This window comes from Ahaetulla prasina, chromosome 17 (genome assembly GCF_028640845.1).
Source record: "Ahaetulla prasina isolate Xishuangbanna chromosome 17, ASM2864084v1, whole genome shotgun sequence".
Lineage (NCBI taxonomy): Eukaryota > Metazoa > Chordata > Lepidosauria > Squamata > Colubridae > Ahaetulla > Ahaetulla prasina.
The window spans coordinates 11,785,134-11,809,909 of record NC_080555.1 but is presented as its reverse complement, the minus strand read 5'-3'; the positions used below and the strand labels follow the sequence as shown (position 1 = coordinate 11,809,909).

The following is a 24,776-nucleotide window of genomic DNA, read 5'->3' as shown; positions in this document are numbered from 1 at the left end:
AAGGAAAATTTGCGATTATCTAAGGGGGGGGGGCCCTTAACTATAGCAACTTTACGACCCGTGGACTTCAACTCCCAGAATTCCTGAGCCAGCTGGCATTAAACTCACTAAGCAACTCCAAGATGAACGAAACGCCTATAAAACAGACCTTATTTTATATCGATTTGATTCCCCTTGTTCCCGAAGGCCATCACTCTGCTAAACAAATAATTCCCTCAACACTGTCAGACTATTTACTGAATCTGCACTACTATTAATCGTTTCATAGTTCCCATCACCAATCTCTTTCCACTTATGACTGTATGACTATAACTTGTTGCTGGCAATCCTTATGATTTATATTGATATATTGACCATCAATTGTGTTGTAAATGTTGTACCTTGATGAAGGTATCTTTTCTTTTATATACACTGAGAGCATATGCACCAAGACAAATTCCTTGTGTGTCCAGTCACACTTGGCCAATAAAATTCTATTCTATTCTATTCTATTCTATTATAAATACACCAATACAAAACAACGGCCGGGGCTGTGGATGATGGGAACTCAAAGGAGTGGCTTAGCGGCTGCGCCCTACGCAAACAGTCCGGCTGAGCAAACAGCCCTCCCAAGCCACGCCCCCCTTTTCCCTCCCTCCTCCTCCTCCTCCCCTGATTGGCTGTCCGAGCCAGAGGCCACCCCGCCCTTTCGAACGTCGCGTATCGAACCCGAGCGGCTCTCGCCCCTCTCATTGGCTGGCCGAGCCACAGGCTCCGCCCCTTTCGAACGTGGAGTATCCGGCTTCTCTGGCGCCGTTCGCTTCGCGGCGGGCGCGGATTAAAGGGAGATAACGCGCGCTCGGAAGTCCTCTGCTGGGTCGGAGCAGGTAAGGAAGGTGGGGGAGAAAGGCGGGGGGGTGGGGGCGCTGCGTGCCTTGGTTTTCCGGACTGCCATTTGTCAGATATGGTGTGTAGGGTCTCCTGCTTGGGCAGGGGGTTGGACTAGATGACCCACAAGGCCCCTTCCAACTCTGTTAATCTGTTATCAGTCAGATATGGTGTGTAGGGTCTCCTGCTTGAGCAGGGGGTTGGACTAGATGACCCACAAGGTCCTTTCCAACTCTGTTAATCTGTTATCAGTCAGATATGGTGTGTAGGGTCTCCTGCTTGAGCAGGGGGTTGGACTAGATGACCCACAAGGTCCCTTCCAACTCTGCTAATCTGCTGTCAGTCAGAAATGGTATGAAGGGTCTCCTGCTTGAGCAGGGGGTTGGACTAGATGACCCACAAGGTCCCTTCCAACTCTGTTAATCTGTTATCAGTCAGAAATGGTGTAGGGTCTCCTGCTTGAGCAGGGGGTTGGACTAGATGACCCACAAGGTCCTTTCCAACTCTGTTAATCTGTTATAAATCAGAAATGGTATGTAGGGTCTCCTGCTTGAGCAGGGGGTTGGACTAAATGACCCACAAGGCCCCCTCCAACCCTTGTTAATCTGTAATAAGAACAGCAACGGCCACCCTAGAAATAGATTCCCTCCTGCAAGGAGAAAGCTAGCTCTTCAGGCACACAGATTCTCAGATTTGGAGGTTTTTCCAGGCCTGGAGGTTCCACGGAAGCGGCAGCCGTAGAGATTCTCAGTCATCCAGGTCGTGATTGTCCCAAAGGTGTTTTTTTTCAAGAGGCAACTGGACTTTCTCAGTTTCTTTCTTTCTTTCTTTTCATTGCCAACTTGGTGGGTTTTTTTCTGAAGATGTTTCGCTTCTCATCCAAGAAGCTTCTTCAGCTCTGACCGGATGATGGGGAAGGGAAGGATTTATACTCCTTGCAGACGGCTGGTCATTTGCATCCTTTTAGAGGGTCGTTGAGGCCACTTGGAGGTTTATCTGTGTCCTCCGGGTCCACCTGAGGGCCTCAAAGACCCTCTAAAACAGGGGTCTCCAACCTTGGTCCCTTTAAGACTTGTGGACTTCAACTCCCAGAGTCCCTCAGCCAGCAAAGCAGGAGTCTCCAACCTTGGTCCCTTTAAGAGACTCTGGGAGTTGAAGTCCACAAGTCTTAAAGGGACCAAGGTTGGAGACCCCTGCTCTAAAAGGATGCAAATAACCAGCTGTCTGCAAGGAATATAAATCCTTCCATTCCCCACCATCCTAATCAGAGCTGAAGAAGCTTCTTGGATGGGAAGTGAAACGTCTTCGAAGAAAAAAACAAGGCACTCCAGTTGCCTGCCTTTGGCAGCTTGGAGATGTGTGGAGCTCCCAGAATCCCCCTGGTTTCTCTTGTGTCCTCAGGGTCACCTGAGTTTCTCTTGTGCTCCTAGTAGTCTGCAAGTTTCCCCCCCCCCTCTGGAAATAGAAACGTCTTTAGAAGAAAAAAAACCCCAGAAAGTCCAGTTGCCTCCTTTGAGGCAACTTTGAGACAACCAGCATCTGGATGACTGAGAATCTCCATAGACATTCAAAGTGTTAATGCAACTCTAGAATAGAATAGAATAGAATTTTATTGGCCAAGTGTGATTGGACACACAAAGCCCTAGTATTTATTTATTTATTATTTATTTATTTACATTTATATCCCGCCCTTCTCCGAAGACTCAGGGCGGCTTACATTGTATAAGGCAATAATCTCATTCTATTTGTATATTTATATACAAAGTCAACTTTATTGCCCCCAACAATCTGGGTCCTCATTTTACCTACCTTATAAAGGATGGAAGGCTGAGTCAACCTTGGACCTGGTGGGACTTGAACCTGCAGTAATTGCAAGTAGCTGCTGTTAATAACAGACTGTCTTAGCAGTCTGAGCCACCAGAGGCCCAACTTTGGGACAACCAGCATCTGGATGACTGAGAATCTCCATAGACATTCAAAGTGTTAATGCAACTCTAGAATAGAATAGAATGGAATTTTATTGGCCAAGTGTGATTGGACACACAAAGCCCTAGTAAGACCACACCTGGAATACTGCATCCAGTTTTGGTCACCACATTATAAAAAAGGTGTTGAGACTCTAGAAAAAGTGCAGAGGAGAGCAACCAGGATGAGGGGACTGGAGGCTCAAACAAATGATGAACGGTTGCAGGAACTGGGCATGGCTGGTCTAGGGAAGAGAAGGACCAGGGGAGACAGGAGAGCATCTTCCAATATTTGAGGGGCTGCCCCAGAGAGGAGGAAGGGGGTCAAGCTATTTTCCAAAGCACCTGAAGGCCAGAGAAGGAACAATGGATGGAAACTGACCAAGGAGAGATTCAACCTGGAAATAAGGAGGAATTTTCTGACAGTGAGAGCAATCAACCGATGGAACAGAAGATATAATGAAAGGAAACAATAGGACAGGAACGGTAGGCACGTTTGTGCTCTTATGCTCTTATATTATTACATACTCATACTTATATATATGCTTGTATAGTTATTACATACTTATGCTTATATATGCTGTGTGACATAAATAAATAAATAATAAATAAATAAATAAACTGATTTTCCCCCCCCAAGTATGACTCCTGCCTTGCAGATACTGCCTCGTCTTTGCTGCCCTCTGGTGGTGGCTTGCATGTTTGCAGCTTGATCTAGCATACCCACTCCATTCTCCTTACCCATACTTACTGGGAAAGTCGCAAAGATTGCGTTGAACAACTGTATTTCGAGCTGCAGTCGCTTAGATCTAGTTTCTAAGACCCTAAGTGTGTGTGGGGGGAGTCATGAGCAGCAGCCAGGGGAAAATTACCCCCCCACCCCGCCAGCTGTGTTCTCATGACCCAAACGGGACAATCTGGTTCAGGTATCAGCAGTGGAGTCCAATATAAATAATAATGCAGTAATTGAATGCAGGTAGTCCTCGACTTACGGCCACAATTGAGCCCAAAATTTCTGTTGCTAAGCAAGACAGTTATTAAGCGAGGTTTGTCCCATTTTACGACCTGTCTTGCCCCCAGTTGCTAAGTGAATCACTGCAGCTGTTAAATTAATAACCTGTATACGGTGACTGAGATTAAAATGATTTTGAACTTAATAACAGCAGCAAGGCTGTTGATTGGACAATATTGGAAGAAAAAAGAGTTACCTACAATAGAAGAATGGATATTGAAAGTTACTAACTTGGCTGAGATGGCTAAAATCTCAGCCTTTTTGAAAGACAACACGCAGGAAAGATATTTAATTGAATGGAAAAAAATGGATTGATTATTTACAAAACAGATATCAGATTAAGAGATATCAGATTGCCTTTGAATAATTAGGATGTATTATTTTATATAATGGGGGGGTTAGGAAATGAAAAGATTTGGATGAGGTTAATTGGATTAGAAGGGAAAATTTTACTCTACGTTTGGTTTATGTATAACAATACCTTGTGATTGACCCGGGAAGCGGGGAGGGAGGGGGTTTTGGGGGGGGAGGGGGGGAAAAGGGAGAAAAATGTTTTTGTTTGTTAAAACTTTTTCAATAAAAAAAAAATAATAACCTGTAAACAATTCCAGCTTTCTCATTGGCTTTGCCAGTCAGAAGGTCACAACTGTCCGCAGCCGTCATAAATATGAGTCTGTTGCCAAGCAGCTGAATTTGGATCACATAACCATGGGGATGCTGCAATGGTCATAAGTCTGAAAAACGGTCATGTCACTTTTTTTTTCAAATAGTCACTAAAGGATCTGTTAGAAGTCAAGGACTATCAGCTGCAGAAATTCCTGATTTCAGGCCCATTCGCTTATTTTGGGACTTCTTGTCTTCTAATATTGTGTAATCTTTTTAATGGTTTTTTTTTCCTTACCTCCAGGGTCCCCTCATGGCTGGAAGAGGCGGAAGAGGAAGGGGCCGGGGCGGCCACATGACCTTCAATGTGGAGGCGGTGGGCATTGGGAAGGGGGAGGCGTTGCCCCCTCCCACACTGAAGCCATCCCCCCTCTTCCCTGTGAGTTGCTCGGTTTCCTCTGAATTCCTTCCTTCGATGCTCCCCCAATTTCTCCCTTCGTTGTTAAAACTGCTTTTCAGAAAGTCTTAATCGCGCTTCCGGGACCATCCTGGGACCCTTCCTTCAGCACAGGTAGTAACGTTAAACGGTCACTGAACAAACAGTCATAACTCGAGGACAATCTATAAGAAAATATCACTGAACGATTTTTATGTCATTTCAATATAAAGGTACCGTATTTTTTGGACTATAACAGGGGTCTCCAACCTTGGTCCCTTTAAGACTTGTGGACTTCAACTCCTAGAGTCCCTCAGCCAGCAAAGCAGGAGTCTCCAACCTTGGTCCCTTTAAGACTTGTGGACTTCAACTCCTAGAGTCCCTCAGCCAGCAAAGCAGGAGTCTCCAACTTTGGTCCCTTTAAGACTTGTGGACTTCAACTCCCAGAGTCCCTCAGCCAGCAAAGCAGGGGTCTCCAACCTTGGTCCCTTTAAGACTTGTGGACTTCAACTCCCAGAGTCCCTCAGCCAGCAAAGCAGGAGTCTCCAACTTTGGTCCCTTTAAGACTTGTGGACTTCAACTCCCAGAGTCCCTCAGCCAGCAAAGCAGGAGTCTCCAACCTTGGTCCCTTTAAGACTTGTGGACTTCAACTCCCAGAGTCCCTCAGCCAGCAAAGCAGGGGTCTCCAACCTTGGTCCCTTTAAGACTTGTGACTTCAACTCCCAGAGTCCTCAGCCAGCAAAGCAGGAGTCTCCAACCTTGGTCCCTTTAAGACTTGTGGACTTCAACTCCCAGAGTCCTCAGCCAGCAAAGCAGGAGTCTCCAACCTGGTCCCTTTAAGACTTGTGGACTTCAACCCTAGAGTCCTCAGCCAGCAAAGCAGGGGTCTCCAACCTTGGTCCCTTTAAGACTTGTGGACTTCAACTCCCAGAGTCCCTCAGCCAGCAAAGCAGGAGTCTCCAACCTTGGTCCTTAAGACTTGTGGACTTCAACTCCCAGAGTCCTCAGCCAGCAAAGCAGGGGTCTCAACCTTGGCCCCTTAAGCCTTGTGCACTTCAACTCCCAGAGTCCCTCACCCAGCAAAGCAGGAGTCTCCAACCTTGGTCCCTTTAAGACTTGTGGACTTCAACTCCCAGAGTCCCTCAGCCAGCAAAGAGTTGAAGTCCACAAGACTTAAAGGGACCAAGGTTGGAGACCCCTGGACTATATAAGACACACTTTTTTGTCTCCCAAAAGGGGGTGAAAATATCTGTGTGGACCGAATGTTGCCGAAGCCCCACCTACCCGCCTTTTTTTTTGGCCTCTGCACGCCCAGTTTTCAAGCCTTTTTTCAGCCTTTTTCCAGAAAAAAACGGGCCAAAAAAAAGCCTCAAAAGTGGGCTGAAAAAAGTTTAGAAAACAGGCTGAAAACGGGCTAAAAAAAGGCCCCCCCAAAAAGCTGGAAAAGGGCCGAAAAGAGGGAGGCAAAAAAGGGGTGTTTTTTTTATTGTTTTCCTCTTTTAAATTTAGGTGCATTTTATATTCTGAAAAATACGGTAATTCTGTCCGGGTTTTTGTCTCCATTTTGGGAGATTTTTGGAATATATTTCAGTGGCCATAGCAACCGTTAAATCCATTTAAATTTCCCTTTTTGAGTGTTGTTTGATCCTGTTTGGACTTTTGTAAGGTCCTTAAGACATAGCTATACTCTATCATATATTATTATTATTATTTATTTATTATTATTTATTAAATTTTTATATATGGTGGACTTGTAAAAAAAATCAAATCATTTTCGATAAGGATATGGTGGGTTATGCAAAATGTTTTTGAAAAAGAAGATAAAGTTTACTCCGCAATTGTTTTTATTGCGTATAACTATGGCAATAGAGACTAAACTGATCTTAAATTTAATATCAGCAGCAAGACTATTGGTAGCGCAGTACATTTGCCTACGATTGATGGATGGATATTAAAAGTTGCTAACCTGGCGGAAATGGCAAAAATCTCAGCATTTTTTTAAATTTGCATTTATATCCCGCCCTTCTCCGAAGACTCAGGGCGGCTTACACTACGTTAGCAATAGTCTTCATCCTATTTGTATATTTATATACAAAATCAACTTATTGCCCCCAACAATCTGGGTGCTCATTTTACCTACCTTATAAAGGATGGAAGGCTGAGTCAACCTTGGGTCTGGTGGGGCTTGAACCTGCAGTAATTGCAGGCAGCTGTGTTAATAACAGACTGTCTTACCAGTCTGAGCCACAGAGGCCCTTTGAAATATTTGAAAGACTGCTCACAAGAGAAATACATAGTGGAATGGATGGGTTGACTATATTCAAAATAAATATCAGATCAAGAAATATCAACTAGCTTTTGAATGAATAAAGTGTAATGGAAATTAAGGCTCTATGGAGGGATGAGAGTTTATGGACATTAGCATAAGTTTAGTTTATGATTGTTAGAAGTTTACTACACCCTGTATTTTGCTCTGGGAAGTCTCAGGGGAGGGGACGGGGAAGGGACGGGGATATTTGTTCAATATCCCCCTCTGTGGCTCAGACTGGTAAGACAGTCTGTTATTAACACAGCAGCCTGCAATTACTGCAGGTTCTAGTCCCACCAGGCCCAAGGTTGACTCAGCCTCCCATCCTTTATAAGGTAGGTAAAATGAGGACCCAGATTGTTGGGGGCAATAAGTTGACTTTGTATATAATATACAAATGGATGAAGACTATTGCTTGACATAGTGTAAGCCGCCCTGAGTCTTCGGAGAAGGGCGGGATATAAATGCAAATAAAAAAAAAAACCTTGTAAAACTTTTTTCAGTTAAAAAAAAAGGACATAGCTACACTCCCAGACTTGATGTGGCTCTTATAGGCTGAATTTTTGTTTTTGTTTTTTTGATTACGTGACCGTGGGGAATGCTGCAATGAAAAAAGTCATAAATTTACTTTTTTCAATGCCATTTTAACTTCGAACGGTCACTAAATGACTGGAGGTAAATCGAGGGCTACCCATAACCAGACCAAGCTCAATTTTTAAGGCTCGGCTGCTGCAACCCTTTTTCTTGGATCGGTGAAAGGAATACCGGCTGCATTCCGACAACACATGAAGCATCTATGGTTTGTTTAATTGTGGCTTCCCAGATTGCGGGAACTCACCTGGCGGGCTGTTGCTGCTTCAGGGTCTTAAACCTATCAAAGAAAACGGGTTCATTTAATAGCCGGATGAAACGTGTTGTGGGAAGGGAGCCAAAGCCGTCTCAGGTTTTGTCTCGATCCTGGCTTGTTTCTGGCTTGTTTCTGTAGCCCCTGGAATATAAGCCGCTTCCGTTGCTGGCCGGAGAGGAGGTGGAATACATGCTGGCTCTGAAGCAGGAGCTGAGGGGGGCCATGAAGAACCTGCCGTATTTCATCAAACCTTCGGCCCCCAAAAAAGGTACTGAGCGGCCGAGAAAACCCTGAAGTCCTTTTTAAATAATTTCTGCCTCGTGGTTGGCTGAGCTTCTGTGACGTCATCGAATCGCGCGTGGGATTTGTCCAGTGGCGACATGTCAAATTTGTTACTACCGGTTCTGTGGGCGCGGCTTGGTGGGGTAATGTGATTGGGTGGGCATGGCCAACTTTTTTTTTTTTTACTTTTAAAAGCATTTTTTCTACCGAAAAGGTTGCAGAAAAAAAATGCTTTTAAAGGGTTCTGACGATCCCAGCTGAGTTGCCTGATTGTCAGAGGCTTTTTTTTTTAACTTTTAAAGGCATTTTTTTGGCTGAAGAAAAAATGCTTTTAAAAGTAAAACAAAAAACAAAAAAACACCTCTGATGATCGCACACCTCAGCTGGGCATGGAGTGGGTGGGGGGGGGCAGGGATTTTTGCTACCGGTTCTCCGAACCACGCACCGCCATCGCTGAACCGGGAGCATTTCACCCCTAGATTTTCCACTTTCTTTTTTTTCCCCTCTTTAATTCCTTTTTTTTTTTCCTACCTGCTAGTTTTTCCCATAATTCAAAATATCTGCAGATCCTGTACACGAGGATCTGGTCCGTTAATGGTCAAACTAAATTGGCGCTTCGAGAAAGGTCAGCGGAATTCACGGGGAGGGAATTAAGATTTCGGACATTTGTGACTGTGCCGTGATTCCCAACTGGACTGGACTAGAATTTTAAATTTTAAATTTGGTTTTAACGGGGTTTTATTATCTTATTGTAGTTTTAATATTCGGCCTTATTTAATAAGTTTTTTAAATTGGTGTTTTATTTTGTATTTATATGTATGTTTTTATTAGGCTGTAAACCGCCCTGAGTCCCTTAGGAGATAGGGCGGTATAAAAATGCGATTAAATAAATAATAAATAAATAAATAAAACTAATGACGGCTTTAACCCCACCTGCCATGTCGGCCTGCTCGCTGCTTCCATCTTCTCACCCTCCGTTATTTAAAGAGGGCACCGCTAATTCCCGAATTTTTAATTTCTCCAGATATCGAGCGCTATTCCGACAAGTATCAGATGGCGGGCCCGACGGACAACGCCATGGAGTGGAACCCAGGTGAAGCTGGGAAAAATATTTTGATTTCTCGGGGATTTTTGTACGGAAGGAACTCAAATTATGACCACAATGGAGCCCAAAATTTCCATTGCTAAGGGAAGCATTCATTAAGTGAGTTTTGCCCTGTTTTGTAGGACCCTTTCTTGCCATAGTTGTTAAGGGAACCACTGCAGTTCTTAACCGTGTAGTAACACGGTTGTTAACTGAATCAGGCTTCCACCATTGACTGTCAGACGGTGGCAAAAGGGGATCACATAACCCTGGGACACTGCAACCGTCATAAATATGAGTCAGTGTCTGAATTTTGATCAAGTGACCATAGAACAACGGTCATACATGTGAAAAACGATCATAAGTCCGTTTGTTCAGTGACGTAACCTCAAACAGTCACTAAACGAATGGTTGTAAGTCAAGGACTACTGTACTAAATAGTTGATAGTGACAAAGGTATAGGAGCCAAAACGGGGTTTTTTTCCCCCCTTAATCTTGGGGAAGGATTAAGAATCACCTTGTCTCTAAATCAGGGGTCCCCAACCTTGGCCACTTTAAGACTTGTGGAGTTCAACTCCCAGAATTCCTCAGCCAGCTTTGCTGGCTGAGGGACTCTGGGAGTTGAAGTCCACAAGTCTTAAAGTGGCCAAGGTTGGGGACCCCTGCACTAAATCATTTTGGCTGGGGAATTCTGGGAGTTGAAGTCCACAAGTCTTAAAGTGGCCAAGGTTGGGGACCCCTGCGCTAAATCATTTTGGCTGGGGAATTCTGGGAGTTGAAGTCCACAAGTCTTAAAGTGGCCAAGGTTGGAGACCCCTGCGCTAAATCATTTTGGCTGGGGAATTCTGGGAGTTGAAGTCCACAAGTCTTAAAGTGGCCAAGGTTGGAGACCCCTGCGCTAAATCATTTTGGCTGGGGAATTCTGGGAGTTGAAGTCCACAAGTCTTAAAATGGCCAAGGTTGGAGACCCCTGCGCTAAATCATTTTGGCTGGGGAATTCTGGGAGTTGAAGTCCACAAGTCTTAAAGTGGCCAAGGTTGGAGACCCCTGCGCTAAATCATTTTGGCTGAGGAATTCTGGGAGTTGAAGTCCACAAGGTTTAAAGTGGCCAAGGTTGGAGACCCCTGCACTAAATCATTTTGGCTGAGGAATTCTGGGAGTTGAAGTCCACAAGGTTTAAAGTGGCCTGCTCCAAATTATGCCCAAGAGATGCAGAGTTTCTAATTATTATTATTATTTTTTTAAAATCCCACCAAAAGCACATTGGGGCCCAAGTGGCTAAATTTTAATTGCTCGATTAAATCTTTGCTGATCTCTGCAGATTGGAAGCAGCTACCTCCGGAACTAAAAATTCGCGTGAAGAAGACTCGAAAACAAAGTAAGTAATTTCATTACCTGTGGAGGAGATATAATTTTCCCAAACTCCTGCAGCAGGAAAGGTGCCCCCCCCCACTTCTTTCTGTAAGGAAAATCTCACTGGTGCGAGTAAAGATTGCCGGATTGATTTCAGGCTGTTTTTGGTGGGTATGTTGGTAGCGCTAATAATGATAGAAACATCCAATTCCCATGTTTACTTTTTGAATAAACAGCTCGGATAGTCCTCAATGTACGACCACAGTTTGCGACTGGAACTTTTTTTTTTTTTTATTCAAAAGGTTTTACAGAAAAATTTCCCCCCACCTCCCCTCCCCCCTCCCTTCACAACCTCCCTCCCCACCCCCGACTTCCCGGAACGAGCACAAGGTTCAATAGTTAGCACAATAGTTAAAAATAAAACAAACATATGCCATAAAATTTTCGTCCCAACTTAATTATACCCCTAAAATCATCAATTCCTAACTTCCCCCGAAAATAATCAAAAATAATACATCGTAATCATTCAAAAACAGTCTGATAACTCTTAGTCTGATATCTACTTCGAATATAGTCAATCCATTTTTCCCATTCCTTTAAGCATCTTTCTTGCGTATTGTCTTTCAAAAAGGCTGATATCTTCGCCATCTCAGCCAAATTGGCAACTTTCAATATCCATTCTTCTATTACTTCTTTTTTCTTCCAGTATTGTCCTATTAGTAATCTTGCTGCTGTTATTAGATTTAAAATCAATTTAGTCTCAATTACTGTACAGTCCGTAATAATTCCCAACAAAAAAAATTGCGGCAGGAACTTTATCTTCTTTTTCAAAACATTTCAAAACATTTTGTGCGACTGGAACTTCTGTGGCTAAGCGACTTGCTCCTTAAGGCAGGGGTCTCCAACCTTGGCAACTTTAAGCCTGGCAGACTTCAACTCCCAGAATTCCCCAGCCAGCTTTGCTGGCTGGGGGATTCTGGAAGTTGAAGTCTGCCAGGCTTAAAGTTGCCAAGGTTGGAGACCCCTGCCTTAAGCAATCGGCACCTGATTTTGCTATGTTTTTTTGCTGTGGTTGTTAAGCGAATCACTTCAGTTGTTAACTGAATCGGATGGTCGCTAAGGGAATTCAGCTTCTCCCACTGACTGGAGGGTTGGAAACCATCACTGGGAAGGTTGCAGAGAGAATCACAGCATTCTGCAACTGTTGTAAAAATACGTGACCGTTGCAAGCACACAAATTGTGACGGTGTGGCTGTAGGACCCTTTAACAGATTAACAGAGTTGGAAGGGGCCTTGGAGGTCATCTAATCCAACCCCCAGCCCAATCAGGAGACACTACACCATTTCTGACAAATGGCAGTCCGGTCTCTTCTTGAAAGCTTCCAGTGGTGAAGCTCCTACAACTTCCGAAGGCAACTTCTGTTCCACTCACTGTCAGAAAATTTCTCCTTATTGTATTTCTAGGTTGAATCTCTCCTTGATCAGTTGAATCTCTCCTTGTTCAGTTTCCATCCATAATAAAAATAAATTATTATTATTATTATTATTATTATTATTATTATTATTATTATTATTATTATTATTATTATTATTATTATTATTATTCCTTGTCTGGCCTTCAGGTGCTTTGGAAAATAGCTAGACCCCCTTCCTCCTCTCTGTGGCAGCCCCTCAAATATTGGAAGATGCTCTCATGTCTCCCCTGGTCCTTCTCTTCACTAGACTAGATTGTAGCCTGGCCAAAAACAGACCCAGGAGTGCGGTTGGCTAGAATAATCAGCATTTCTGGTTTCTTTCTGGCGCAGGGCAGATGGTTCCAGTTCCCAAACAGAAACCCAAAGTGCCTGCAGACAAGGAGGAAGCCATTAAGAAGTTGGAGGTAAGGCAGACGTCCTGCTGGGCTTTCAAGGAGAAACCGGGCTGGGACGGAATAGGGTTTTTTCTCCTTTATTTCCAAATTCTTCTAAAGAATTAAAGGTTCCCCTCGCACATACGTGCTAGTCGTTCCCGACTCTAGGGGGCGGTGCTCATCTCCATTTCAAAGCCAAACAGCCAGCGCTGTCCGAAGACGTCTCCGTGGTCATGTGGCCGGCATGACTCAACGCCAAACGCGCACGGAACGCTGTTCCCTTCCCACCAAAGGTGGTCCCTATTTTTCCTACTTGCATTTTTTATGTGCTTTCGAACTGCTAGGTTGGCAGAAGCTGGGACAAGGAACGGGAGCTCACCCTGTTACACAGCGCTAGGGGTTTGAACCGCCAAACTGCCGACCTTTCGATTGACAAACTCAGCGTCTCTTACCCACTGAGCTCTTTTTAAAATTCTTCTCATGCACATAAAATTCTACTCATACACATCCTCGATATACATCAGTTCCTTTATTGACCTTCGAAGTTACAATGGGACAGAAAAATCATTTTTCAGACTTATGACCATAGCATTATCCCCATCGCCATGTGATCAAAATTCGGCAACTGACTCGTATTTGTGACGGTGGCAATGTCCCAGGGTCACGTGATCCCCTTTTTGTGAAGAGAGATTCTTTTAACAACCGTGCTAGTAACTTAAGACCTTAACACGTATGGCAAGAGAGGTCGTAAAATCGGGCAAAATTCACTTAACAACTGTCTGACTTAGCAACTGAAATGGTGGCCATCAGTCAAGAACTGACTTGTATTCCCAAATTCTTTTCGTACTTTTCTCAAGACGAGAATCCTCCCCGCTTCCAGAATTGCCCAGTAACTAACCACAATACCAAGAGATGGCGCAATGGCGTTTGCCTACATACAAACTTTGGTTTGTTTTAACTTGTGTTTTGTGGCTTAGCATACCGGTAGTCCTTGCCTTACAACCATAATTGGAACTAGAGTTTCCATTGCTAAGCAAGGCGTTTGTTAAAGGCAGCTGTGCCTGATTTTACAAACTTTTTGCCATGGTTGTTAAGCGAATCACTGGTCATTAAGTGGATGTGGCTTCGCCCCCTTGGCTTTGCTTGTAGGGAGCAGGCTGGGAAGGTTGCAAATGGTGATCACACTAATGGTCAAATTAGAGGTCAAACCAGAATTTTTCTTATTGGGCATGATGGATGGCAAATACGATAAAAAGAGAATCTACTTAAAATTGCATATATTAACCAGGGCAAAATTAGCATTTGCTCAAAAATGGAGGTGTAAAGAAATACCCTCAGGAGAAGAAGTAATAAGCAAAATTTACAGCTGTGCAGAGACGGACTTTAGAACTCAAAGGCAAAAGCTCAAAAATGGATAAATCTTTGCAATATCTAATACTTCATTTATTAACGGCAGCAAGGATCGCTGTAGCACATGTATGGAAACAAAATAAGAGAGGAAATAATTATCCAAAAAATTTTACGATGCGCAGAAATGGACAGGTTGACGTTAGAAACCAAGGAAAGAGAAGAGTCGGATTATTACAAAGTGTGGAATAAATTGTATGATTGGTTGGAAACAAGAAATAAAAATTATAAATTATAAATTGGATTGTTAATCTGACTAAGTTGGAATTAGGAAAGGTAAAGTATTGGATTGGTAAAATAGAATAATAGAAGGTAATTGTAAGTATGTATAGGATTGAGTAAAAAAAGAACAGAGAATATATACCGTTGCCGATACGACGAGCTGTAAAATACGTAACGCAATGTTTGTGATGTGTTTTTAATGTGTTTTTGGTTTTTTTGTTGTGTTTTTTCTTCATTTTGTTTTTAAGGGTGAAAAGCTTAATAAAAATTATTTAAAAATAATACGAACTTAAAACCTATTTATTCCGTCTAGCTGGACTGGCTTGATTTTAAAATTTTTAATTTGTTCTTATGGGTTTTTTATAGGGTGTTATTATATTTTAAATTTTCGGCCAATTGAATAAGTTCTTTAAGGGGTGTTCTTAATATTATATGTATTGTTTTTCTTTGTATTTTTATTCTGGCTGTGCACCGCCCTGAGTCCTTCGGGAGAAGGGCGGTATACAAATTAAAATATTATTATTATTATTATTATTATTAAAAAAAAGAACTCAAAGACAAAAGTGAATCAAAGTATTATGAGATCTGGAATAAATTTTACGACTGGCTTGATAGGAGGAAGAATGTCAAAAACAGGAGATAACGAATGTCTGGAAATGTATATGTCAACCTATATTGTACTTGTGAGGGTATAATAGGTTTATTAAATATGTATATAGTTGTAGGGGTAGTAGTAATATAGTATGTACTTGTTATATAAGGAGATATATAACTTTGTATATAGACTGAGGAATATATGATTTAGTAAACTTGAACTTGATGTAAATGTTAGAACAATGTCCATTGTTTTTGTTTGTTCGTTTGTTTTTAAAACCAATAAAATTTTTCTAATTAAAAAAAAAATGCTGATCACACGATCCCAGGATTCTGTAAATGTCATAATAATGTGGGCCGGTTCCCAAGTAGCCAAAATTTTGATCAGGTTGTTTGATTGTTTTCCTAGACGCTGGAAAAGAAAGAGGAGGAGGTGACATCAGAAGAGGAAGAGGAGAAGGAAGAGGGTGAAGAAGGCAAGGAGGAAGAGGAGGAAGAATATGATGAAGAAGAGTTTGAAGAGGTAAGAGAAACCACCACAGAGGCGAAGGCCCAGAATGGCTGCTTCTGAGTTTTATTGGGAACAGCGTTTCCCAATGTCCGCCGTTTTGAGATGGGTAGACTTCAACTCCCAGAATTCCCCAGCTACCATGGAGCTGAAGTCCATCCATCTTAAAATGGCCAAGGCTGAGAAACGCTGAATTAGAGGAATAGAACAGTTGGAAGGGACCTTGGAGGTCATCTAGTCCAACCCTCCTGCCCAAGCGGGAGACCCTGCACCATTTCTGACAGATGGCAGTCCAGTCTCTTCTTGGAAGCCTCCAGTAATGAAGCTCCCACAACTTTTATTTTATTTTATTTTATTTTATTATTTATTTTACTTTACTTTATTTTATTTTATTTTATTTTATTATTTTATTTTATTTTTTATTTTATTATTTGTTTATTTTATTTTAGTTTATTTTTATTTATTATTTTATTTTACTTTATTTTATTTATTTTATTATTTTACTTTATTTTGTTTTTATTAATTTGTTTTTTATTATTTTTTATTATTTTATTTTACTTTATTTTATTTATTTTATTATTTTACTTTATTTTATTATTTTGTTTTATTTTTTTAGTTTATTGTTTTATTTTATTTTACTTTATTATTTTATTTTTATTATTTTATTTTACTTTATTTTATTATTTATTTTACTTTATTTTTATTATTTTATTTTATTATTCATTTTGTTTTGTTTTATTATTTTATTTTATTATTTTACTTTATTGTTATGTTTTGTTTTTTATTTTAGTTTATTTGTTTATTATTTTAGTTTATTTTTATTATTTTATTTTACTTTATTTTATTTTTATTATTTTACTTTATTTTTATTTAGTTTATTATTTTGTTTTATTATTTTATTTTACTTTATTTTATTTAGTTTATTATTTTACTTTATTTTATTATTTTGTTTTATTTTTTAGTTTATTGTTTTATTTTATTTTATTTTACTTTATTATTTTATTTTTATTATTTTACTTTATTTTTATTTAGTTTATTATTATTTTTTGTTTTGTTTTATTATTTTGTTTTTGTTTTATTATTTATTATTATTTTGTTTTGTTTTGTTATTTTAATTACTTTTATTTTAATTAATTTTAATGTTTTTCATTATTTGATTACATTTTTATTCTACTTTGCTTTGCTTTGCTTTTTTTATTTTTAAACTTTAAATGCTGCCCATCCTGAACAATTTGCTGTTTTGGAGTCTGCGCCACGTCCCCAACGCAGGCGTCTTGGTGGCTACAGCTGTCGTGTCCCACTCCTCCGCTGACGGCCGGGTCAGGGAAATCCGAATCAGGCTTGCCTCTGCAGCTCTGCCCAAAGTCCTAGCAAAGTTCTCAGGGCAGGCAGGAGACCAGAAAGTGACTTCAGCAAGATAAGTTCGACTTTGCCTGACTCAGAGACTGCCAGAAAGCAGATCCTTTATATAGGCCATGGGGTGTGGCTCCATGACTCAGCACTCATTAAGGCCTGCCCCTCCCTTCCTTCTGTTGCCTCCCCCTATCCAGTCTTTTGATGCGAGGGTCACTCCAATCAGCAGCTGTTGGAAATAAACCTTCCTCAGGCTCACATGCTGTGGAGGAGGGGGAGGGGTCTAGTTGCTCCGTTTGCCTGGGCATGGAGCCAGAGCTGGGGGCTGGAGATATTTCCTCCTCTTCAGCCTGTCTGGGCATGGAGCCAGGGCTGGGGCCAGGAGGTGCCCCCTCCTCTTCAGCTTGTCTGGGCATGGAGCCAGGACTGGGGCCGGGAGGCATACATTCCTCCGTGTTCGGGAGCAGATAAGAAGGCCCCGGCTGCTGTGAGAGCGGACAAGACACAACAACAGCCCAGCTTCCGACAAAAGTGGATTTAAAATCTAAATCTCCAATCCGCCTTAACAAAGTTTTTTTAAGCAGGCTCTGAAAGTGTCGGATTTGATCTGTTTCCCTTTTTGTTGTCGTCGTTGTGTTTTTGCTGCTGCAGGAGACGGATTACATCATGTCCTATTTTGACAATGGAGAAGATTTTGGGGGCGACAGCGATGATAATATGGACGAAGCCATCTATTGAGGGCCTCAGTGGGCTGGCCGGTTGGAGAGGCCACCTGGCGAAGTTTCTGGCGATGTTATCCTTGAAGGGTCTCGAAAGGGGTATCCTTCCTCTAGATTGGGGTCTCCAACCTTGGCAACTTTAAGACTTGTGGACTTCAACTCCCAGAATTCCTCAGACAGCAAAGCTGGCTGAGGGGTTCTGGGAGTTGAAGTCCACAAGTCTTAAAGTTGCCAAGGTTCGAGACCCCTGATCTAGATGGCCTCTCTGCTCCATGTTGCTGGTGGGCCTTCGCCATTCGACCTCCCGATGAAGGAGTCTTCCTCCGAAAAGGGACTCCATGGAGCAGATTCTAGTGTTGCTCTGAAGTTCTCCAGGACCTTGCAACAGATAGGGTTGGACGTCTCCAAAACCACCCATAAACCACGATCTTCGGAGCTGAGGGAACGGGGTTGTGTTTGGATGACGTGACCTGCACTGCAATGCATGACTTATCCTTCGTGGCCTGCGTTGGATCACATGACCTATCCTCCTTGGCTTGTCTTGGATTACATGACCTATCCTCCTTGGCCAGTATGGAGTGACATGGCCTGTCCTCCTTGGCCTGTTTTGGATGACTTGGCCTATTTTTCTAGGCCTGTGTTAGATGACACGACCTATCTTCCTTGGCTTGTTTCAGATGACTTGACCTAATTTTTCTAAGTCTGCGTTGGATGACGTGACCTATCCTCCTCGGCCTGCGTTGGATTACATGACCCATCCTTCTTGGCCAGTCCCACCAGCAGGCTCTGATCCAGCAGGATTTGAGTTGCTTGTGGTCCAAAGCAGGAAGAAGGGAAGAAAATTCCTCCTCAGGACTTGGTCCAAATTTTGAGGAACATCTCAGCAACTTTAATCCAGAGCTGGGTCTGCTCTGTGGGTCAGTTTGGATTGTCTGGAGCTGGGGTCTCCAACCTTGGCAACTTCAAGACTTGTGGACTTCAACTCCCAGAATTCCCCAGTCAGCATGATTCAAGATGGGTGGACTTCAACTCCCAGAATTCACCTCTTCAAGCCACCACGCTTGAAAAATGCTGGTTTGGCAGAATTTAACAGAATTTTGTAGATGCGAGTTCGGACTGATTCTTCAGGTTTTAATTGCCGTCGGAGAAATAGTATAATTTGTGCTGTAAACTTGAGATATTTTTCTGGATCCTGAAGCTCATCAGCTGCCAGATTGAGGGCAGTTTGGATTGATGGACTCTCTTCTTTTAAATGTGTCTGCAAAATTTCAGATTGCAATTTAAACCTGTTTTATGTTTCTCCAACTTTCCCTTTCAGCAGAAATGAGCCTTTGGGCTTCACCTTGTGAATTCAGGGGAGGCAGGGGGGATGCTCGTGTCAATCTCCTTTGACTTAAAAGAAAGTCAGAAGTTGGATATTTTTACAAAGGGGCCTCTGGGTGCCATGTTTGATCTGTAAATAAAACGATAGGAAGAATTTGCCATCTCTTGTAGCTCAAAATTGCCCACCTGCCCAGGTGGACGTTCCAAGTGGAAGGGAGCGTGAGTGTGTAGGAGCCCGGTTGGGGGCCAGACCACCCCGATTTTTCCAGTCCAAGGTCTCCCTGGCCCTTTGCTTCCTGAAGGGGAAATAGAAGAAGAATAGAATAAAGCTGGAAGGGACCTTGGAGGTCTTCTAGTCCAGCCCCCTGCTCAAGCTGCTGTTCAAATGATGAATAAGAGTTTCTGGGCAGGTGTGAAATTTGGCTGGGCCACAAAGCTTGCAAAGCTTTTGGGACTAATATAGGTAGTCCTTGACTTACGACCACACCTGGGACTCTTTTAAGCAATGTGGTCATTAAGTGAGGCACCATGTGACCGCAGCAGTGGATCCTTTTTTTTTTTGCCATGGTTGTTACCCAAATCACCCGTGCTCATGAACAAGACACAGGTAGACTTACGACTGTTATGTTTAGTGACCATTTGAAGTTGTGACAGCGCTGAAAAAAGTGAATTGTCAGCATTTATTCACATGACCGTTGCAATAATCCCAAGGTCACATGATTAAGATTGGCAACTGCTTCATATTTATGACAGTTGTAGTGTCCTGGGATCATTAACAGAGTTGGAAGGGACCTTATAGGTCATCTAGTCCAACCCCCCCGCCCAAGCAGGAGATGCTACACCATTCCTGACTGATGGCAGTCCAGCCTCTTCTTGAAAGCCTCCAGTGATGAAGCTCCCACAACTTCCGAAGGCAACTTCTGTTCCATGGGTCAGAAAATTTCTCCTTATTTCCAGGTTAAATCTCTCCTTGTTCAGTTTCCATCCATTATTCCTTGTCCGGCCTTCAGGTGCTTTGGAAAATAGCCTGACCCCCTTCCTCCTCTCTGGGGCAGCCCCTCAAATATTGGAAGATGCTTCCCTAGACTAGCTGAGTTCCTGCAATCGTTCTTCATATTGCAGATTAGATTAACAAAGTTGGAGGGGACCTTGGAGGTCATTTAGTCCAAACCCTCGCTCAAGCAGGAGACCCTACACCATTTCTGATAGATGGCAGTCCTGTCTCTTCTTGGAAGCCTCCAGTGATGAAGCTCCCACAACTTCTGAAGGCAATTCCTGTTCCATGGGTTGATTTTTCTCACTGTCAGAAAATTCCTCATTTCCAAGTTGAATCTCCCCTTGTTCAGTTTCCATCCATTGTTCCTTGTCTGGCCTTCGGATGCTTTGGAGAATAGCTGGACCCCCTTCCTCCTCTCTGGGGCAGCCCTTCAAATATTGGAAGATGCTCTCCTGTCTCCCCTGGTCCTTCTCTTCCCTAGACCAGCCAGGCCCAGTTCCTGCAACCGTTCATCGTATGTTTGAGCCTCCAGTCCCCTCATCATCCTGGTTGCTCTTCTCTGCACTCGTTCTAGAGTCTCCACATCTTTTTTATAGTCTGGTGACCAAAACTGGATGCAGGACTCTAGGTGTGGTTTTGTGACCTTTTGACCAGCAAAGTCATTCGCTTAACAATCCTGCTACTAACTTCAGAACTGCAGTGATTCCCTTAACGACTGTGGCCAGAAAGGTCGTATAATGGGGCAAAACTCACTTAACAGCTGTCTTTGCTTAGCGATGTACATTGGGGGCTCAATTGTGGTTGTAACTCGAGAACTACCTGTATCATATGGCTGCGACTTCCGACTTCCTGCCGTCTTCCCCATTGCTTGTTGGAAGCCGGCAGGGAAAGATTTGCAAAGGCAGGACACTCGAAATGTCATTGGTGTAAGCGTTTTGCCGAGTGTCCAAGTCGCAATGAGGTAACCATGGGAACGCCTCAACTATCACAAGGGCGAGGATCAGATGTGCGCCACTTTTTCAGCACCGTCGTAACTTTGAACCGTTGTTAAACGAATGGTCGTAAGCCGAGGACGCTGTTTCTACAGCTGGTTCTCTGCCCGGTAAATGAATTTCTTTTTGATTTGGCTTTGGGACCTGACCTTCCGACCTTGATCTCCACTATCCAACGCCAGCCTTGTAAAGAAGGCCTGTGGGAAGCCACTAAGGGGCCAGCTTGAGGCTGAAGGGGCTGAGGTAGTCATGACTTCTGGTCTCGGGAACCTAATTTAGAATAGAATAGAATAGAATTTTTAGTGGCCAAGTGTGATTGGACACACAAGGAATTTGTCTTGGTGCATATGCTCTCAGTGTACATAAAAGAAAAGATACATTCATCAAGGTACAACACTTACAACACTTAATGATAGTCATAGGCTACAAATAAGCAATTAGGAAACAATATCAATATTAATATAAATCATAAGGATAGAATAGAATGGAATGGAATAGAATAGAATAGAATAGAATTTTTTATTGGCCAAGTGTGATTGGACACACAAGGAATTTGTCTTGGTGCATATGCTCTCAGTGTACATAAAAGAAAAGATACGTTCATCAAGGTACAACATTTGCAACACAATTGATGATCAATATATCAATATAAATCATAAGATTGCCAGCAACAAGTTATAGTCATACAGTCATAAATGGAAAGAGATTGGTGATGGGAACTATGAAACGATTAATAGTAGTGCAGATTCAGTAAATAGTCTGACAGTGTTGATGGAATTATTTGTTTAGCAGAGTGATGGCCTTCGGGGAAAAACTGTTCTTGTGTCTAGTTGTTCTGTTGTGCAGTGCTCTATAGCGTCGTTTTGAGGGTAGGAGTTGAAACAGTTTATGTCCAGGATGCGAGGGATCTGCAAATATTTTCACGGCCCTCTTCTTGATTTGTGCAGTATACAGGTCCTCAATGGAAGGCAGGTTGGTAGCAATTATTTTTTCTGCAGTTCTAATGATCCTCTGAAGTCTGTGTCTGTCTCGTTGGGTTGCAGAACCGAACCAGACAGTTATAGGGGTGCAAATGACAGACTCAATAATTCCTCTGTAGAACTGGATCAGCAGCTCCTTGGGCAGTTTGAGCTTACTGAGTTGGCGCAGAAAGAACAATCTTTGTTGTCCTTTTTTGATGATGTTTTTGATGTTAACTGTCCATTTTAGATCTTGCGATATGATAGAACCTAGAAATTTAAAGGTTTCTACAAAGCAAGCGTCTCGCCCAAAACGGGAACTTGAGAAGAACGGGTAGTGATACTGCTTATGCACACAAAAAAAACCCAGTTTCCAGAGAATTTTGGCTGTTATTTTTAAAAGTGCCACCTGTCAGCAGTTTTACAATTGAGGCAACACATTTAAAAAAGAATTTAAAAGGAAATCCACCCGAAAAGGTTGGTGGAAATGATTGTGTCTGGACCGGCTACTTAACCGGGTTGTAAATCAACTCTTCTCCTAAGTTTTAATACAATAAAATTAACCAGTTATAGTTTTCCATTTGTGGCTGTTTTTTTTAGCAGCCATTCAAAGTTATGACAGAACTGTGATTTGCAGTTGTCTTTGTACTTAACAACCATCGCAGTGTTCCCACAGTCATGTGATCAGAATTTGGGAGCTTGGGAACCGATGATTATTTACGATTGTTGCAGTGATGGGTGGATACCGGTTTGCCCCGAATCGGGCGAACCGGTGGCGGTGGCAGGAGGCTCCACCGACTCGCCTGGACACTTCTGCACATGTGCAGAAGCGTCGTGCAAGCGCATGAGCAAACCGGTAGCAAGCTAAATTGAAACCCACTACTGCAGAGGTCTCCAACCTTGGCAACTTTAAGCCTGGTGGACTTCAACTCCCAGAAATCCCCAGCCAGCAAAGCTGGCTGGGGAATTCTGGGAGTTGAAATCCTCCAGGCTTAAAGTTACCAAGGTTGGAGACCACTGCACTACTGGACGGTTGTCTGGGGTCATGCGATACAATACAGGTAATTCTTGCTGTATATATCAAAGGCCTGGAGGAAGAACGGCTGCAGGAATTGCAGAAAGAACTAAAGAAAAGAAAAATTAGGGGTGACATGATAGCAGTCTTCCAGTATTTGAGGGGCTGCCACAAAGAAGAGGCGGTCAATTTATTCTCCAAAGCACCAGAGGCAGGACAAGAAACGATGGATGTAAATTAATCCAAGAGAGATTCAACCTGCAATTAAGGAGAAACTTCCTAACAGTGAGGACAATGAACCAGTGGAACAGCTTGCCACCAGAAGTTTTGGGGGCTTCATCATTGGAAGTTTTGAAGAAGAGACTGGTATAGCCACCTTTCTGAAATGTTATAGGTTCTCCTGCTTGAGCAGGGGTTGGGCTAGAAGACCTCCAAGGTCCCTTCCAGCTCCATTCATTCATTGTATTATATATATATATATATAGTACATCGTCCCTCTTATGAAGGAAATGGATGGTTCAGAAATAGGAAATCAATCTATCAATTACATAAAACACATAAACACGTACAGGTAGTCCTCAACTTACAACCAACACGGAGCACAAAATTTCCGTTGCTAAGCGGGGCCGTTGTTAAATGACTTTTGTCCCATTTTATAACCTTTTACCCCGGTTGTTAAGTGAATCACTGCCGTTGTTAAATCAGTCACCCGGTTGTTAAGTGGTTCCCCCACGGCCTTTGCTTGTCAGAAGGTCGCAAAAGGGGATCCCAGGACGCTGCCACCGTCATAAGTGTGAGTCAGTTGCCGAGCGTCCCAATTTTGATCACGCGGCCATGGGGATGCTGCAGCGGTCGCAAGTGTGAAAAAAGGATCCTAGGTCACTTTTTTTAGTGCCGTTGTAACTTCGCACGGTCACTAAATGAATCCAGGATTGCCTTTACGTCATATACTTATGGTCATAACCCAAGGACTGCCTGTGTGCCCTTCAAAGTAAAGCCATCCATTATCTGATCGAATGTGCTTAAACAGGAGATTTATGACCCCTGGAATATTCTTCCCCGAGTAAATTATTCTCTAATTACTACTAGTCTTTATCGTTATTATTATCTCAAGTTCTAACTATTTATGGCTGTCCACCAGAGTTTTTAAACGCTGGCTGGACTTTCTCTCGCTTCTGTGTTTCTCCTTCTCTTCTCCAAGTCTTGCTGATGTTGGGTTTTTCTGTCGCAATTGCATAAGAAGGCCTCGTGTCCAGGTGTTATCTGGTTGTTATCATCCCAAGCTTTCTGGTATTCTGTTAGATCTGGAGATCCCAGCCTCAAAGCCCACCTGCCCCTCTCTTCATCCCCATGGGAAGCCACTTTTAGCCTGCCCAGTCCAGCCTGTGCCCCAGGGGGAGGGGAGCCTGAAGGGAGCTGTGATGGACCCCCATAGGCCCCCTTCCAGGGGGAAGAGTGTGCAAGACATTGCTTGATTTCAGCTTCTAAAAGCCCTCCACCCTCCAGGAGAATTCTCTCCCACCTCTCCATGTGTCAGCCTCCGCTGACATTAAATTAAATATTTAAATCATATTCCAAATTTTGGAATATGCAAATCTAATCTCCCTGCAGAGATTAAATTGGCCCCCACTTCGATAAACTATTTTTCAAAATTCTTTTCTATTGGGTTTTCTATTGTTTGTAAGCCATCCAGAGCAGGGGTGAAATTGGACCGGCTCGCCTGAATCGGTAGTGATGGCGGTGGGTGGTTCGGAGAACTGGTAGCAAAAATCCCTGCCCCCCACCCCCCGTGCCCCATCTGAGCCGCACGATCATCAGAGGTTTTTTTTTACTTTTAAAAGCATTTTTTCTTCGGCTGAAAAATGCTTTTAAAAGTTAAAAAAAAAAGCCTCTGATGATTGTGCGGCTCAGCTGGGATCGTCAGAACCTTTAAAAGCATTTTTTCTGCAAGCTCTTCGGTTGTAGAAAAAATGCTTTTAAAAATTAAAAAAAAAAGTTGGCCACGCCCACCCAGTCACATTACCTCCCTCCCACCAAGCCACGCCCACAGAACCGGTAGTAACAAATTTTACTTTTCACCCC

The 24,776-nt window shown here is 42.8% G+C and overlaps 1 protein-coding gene across 3 annotated transcripts; it reads left to right on the top strand.

The window, feature by feature from the left end:
- The first annotated feature begins 733 nt into the window (after nt 1–733).
- Nucleotides 734–24,470, top strand: POLR3GL (RNA polymerase III subunit GL). 3 transcript variants are annotated; one of them, XM_058160066.1, is made up of 9 exons: nt 734–866; nt 4,751–4,885; nt 8,176–8,305; nt 8,858–8,944; nt 9,344–9,412; nt 10,725–10,781; nt 12,562–12,635; nt 15,238–15,351; nt 17,341–24,470. In XM_058160066.1, the coding sequence occupies exons 2-9, from the start codon at nt 4,760–4,762 to the stop codon at nt 17,425–17,427; spliced, it is 744 nt and encodes a 247-aa protein (XP_058016049.1). In that variant the 5' UTR covers nt 734–866; nt 4,751–4,759; the 3' UTR covers nt 17,428–24,470. The 3 variants fall into 3 exon arrangements, with proteins under 3 accessions (XP_058016049.1, XP_058016048.1, XP_058016050.1); XM_058160065.1 differs by lacking the exon at nt 734–866 and adding an exon at nt 2,420–3,317; XM_058160067.1 differs by lacking the exons at nt 734–866; nt 8,858–8,944 and adding an exon at nt 2,432–3,317.
- The last annotated feature ends 306 nt before the right edge of the window (nt 24,471–24,776 follow it).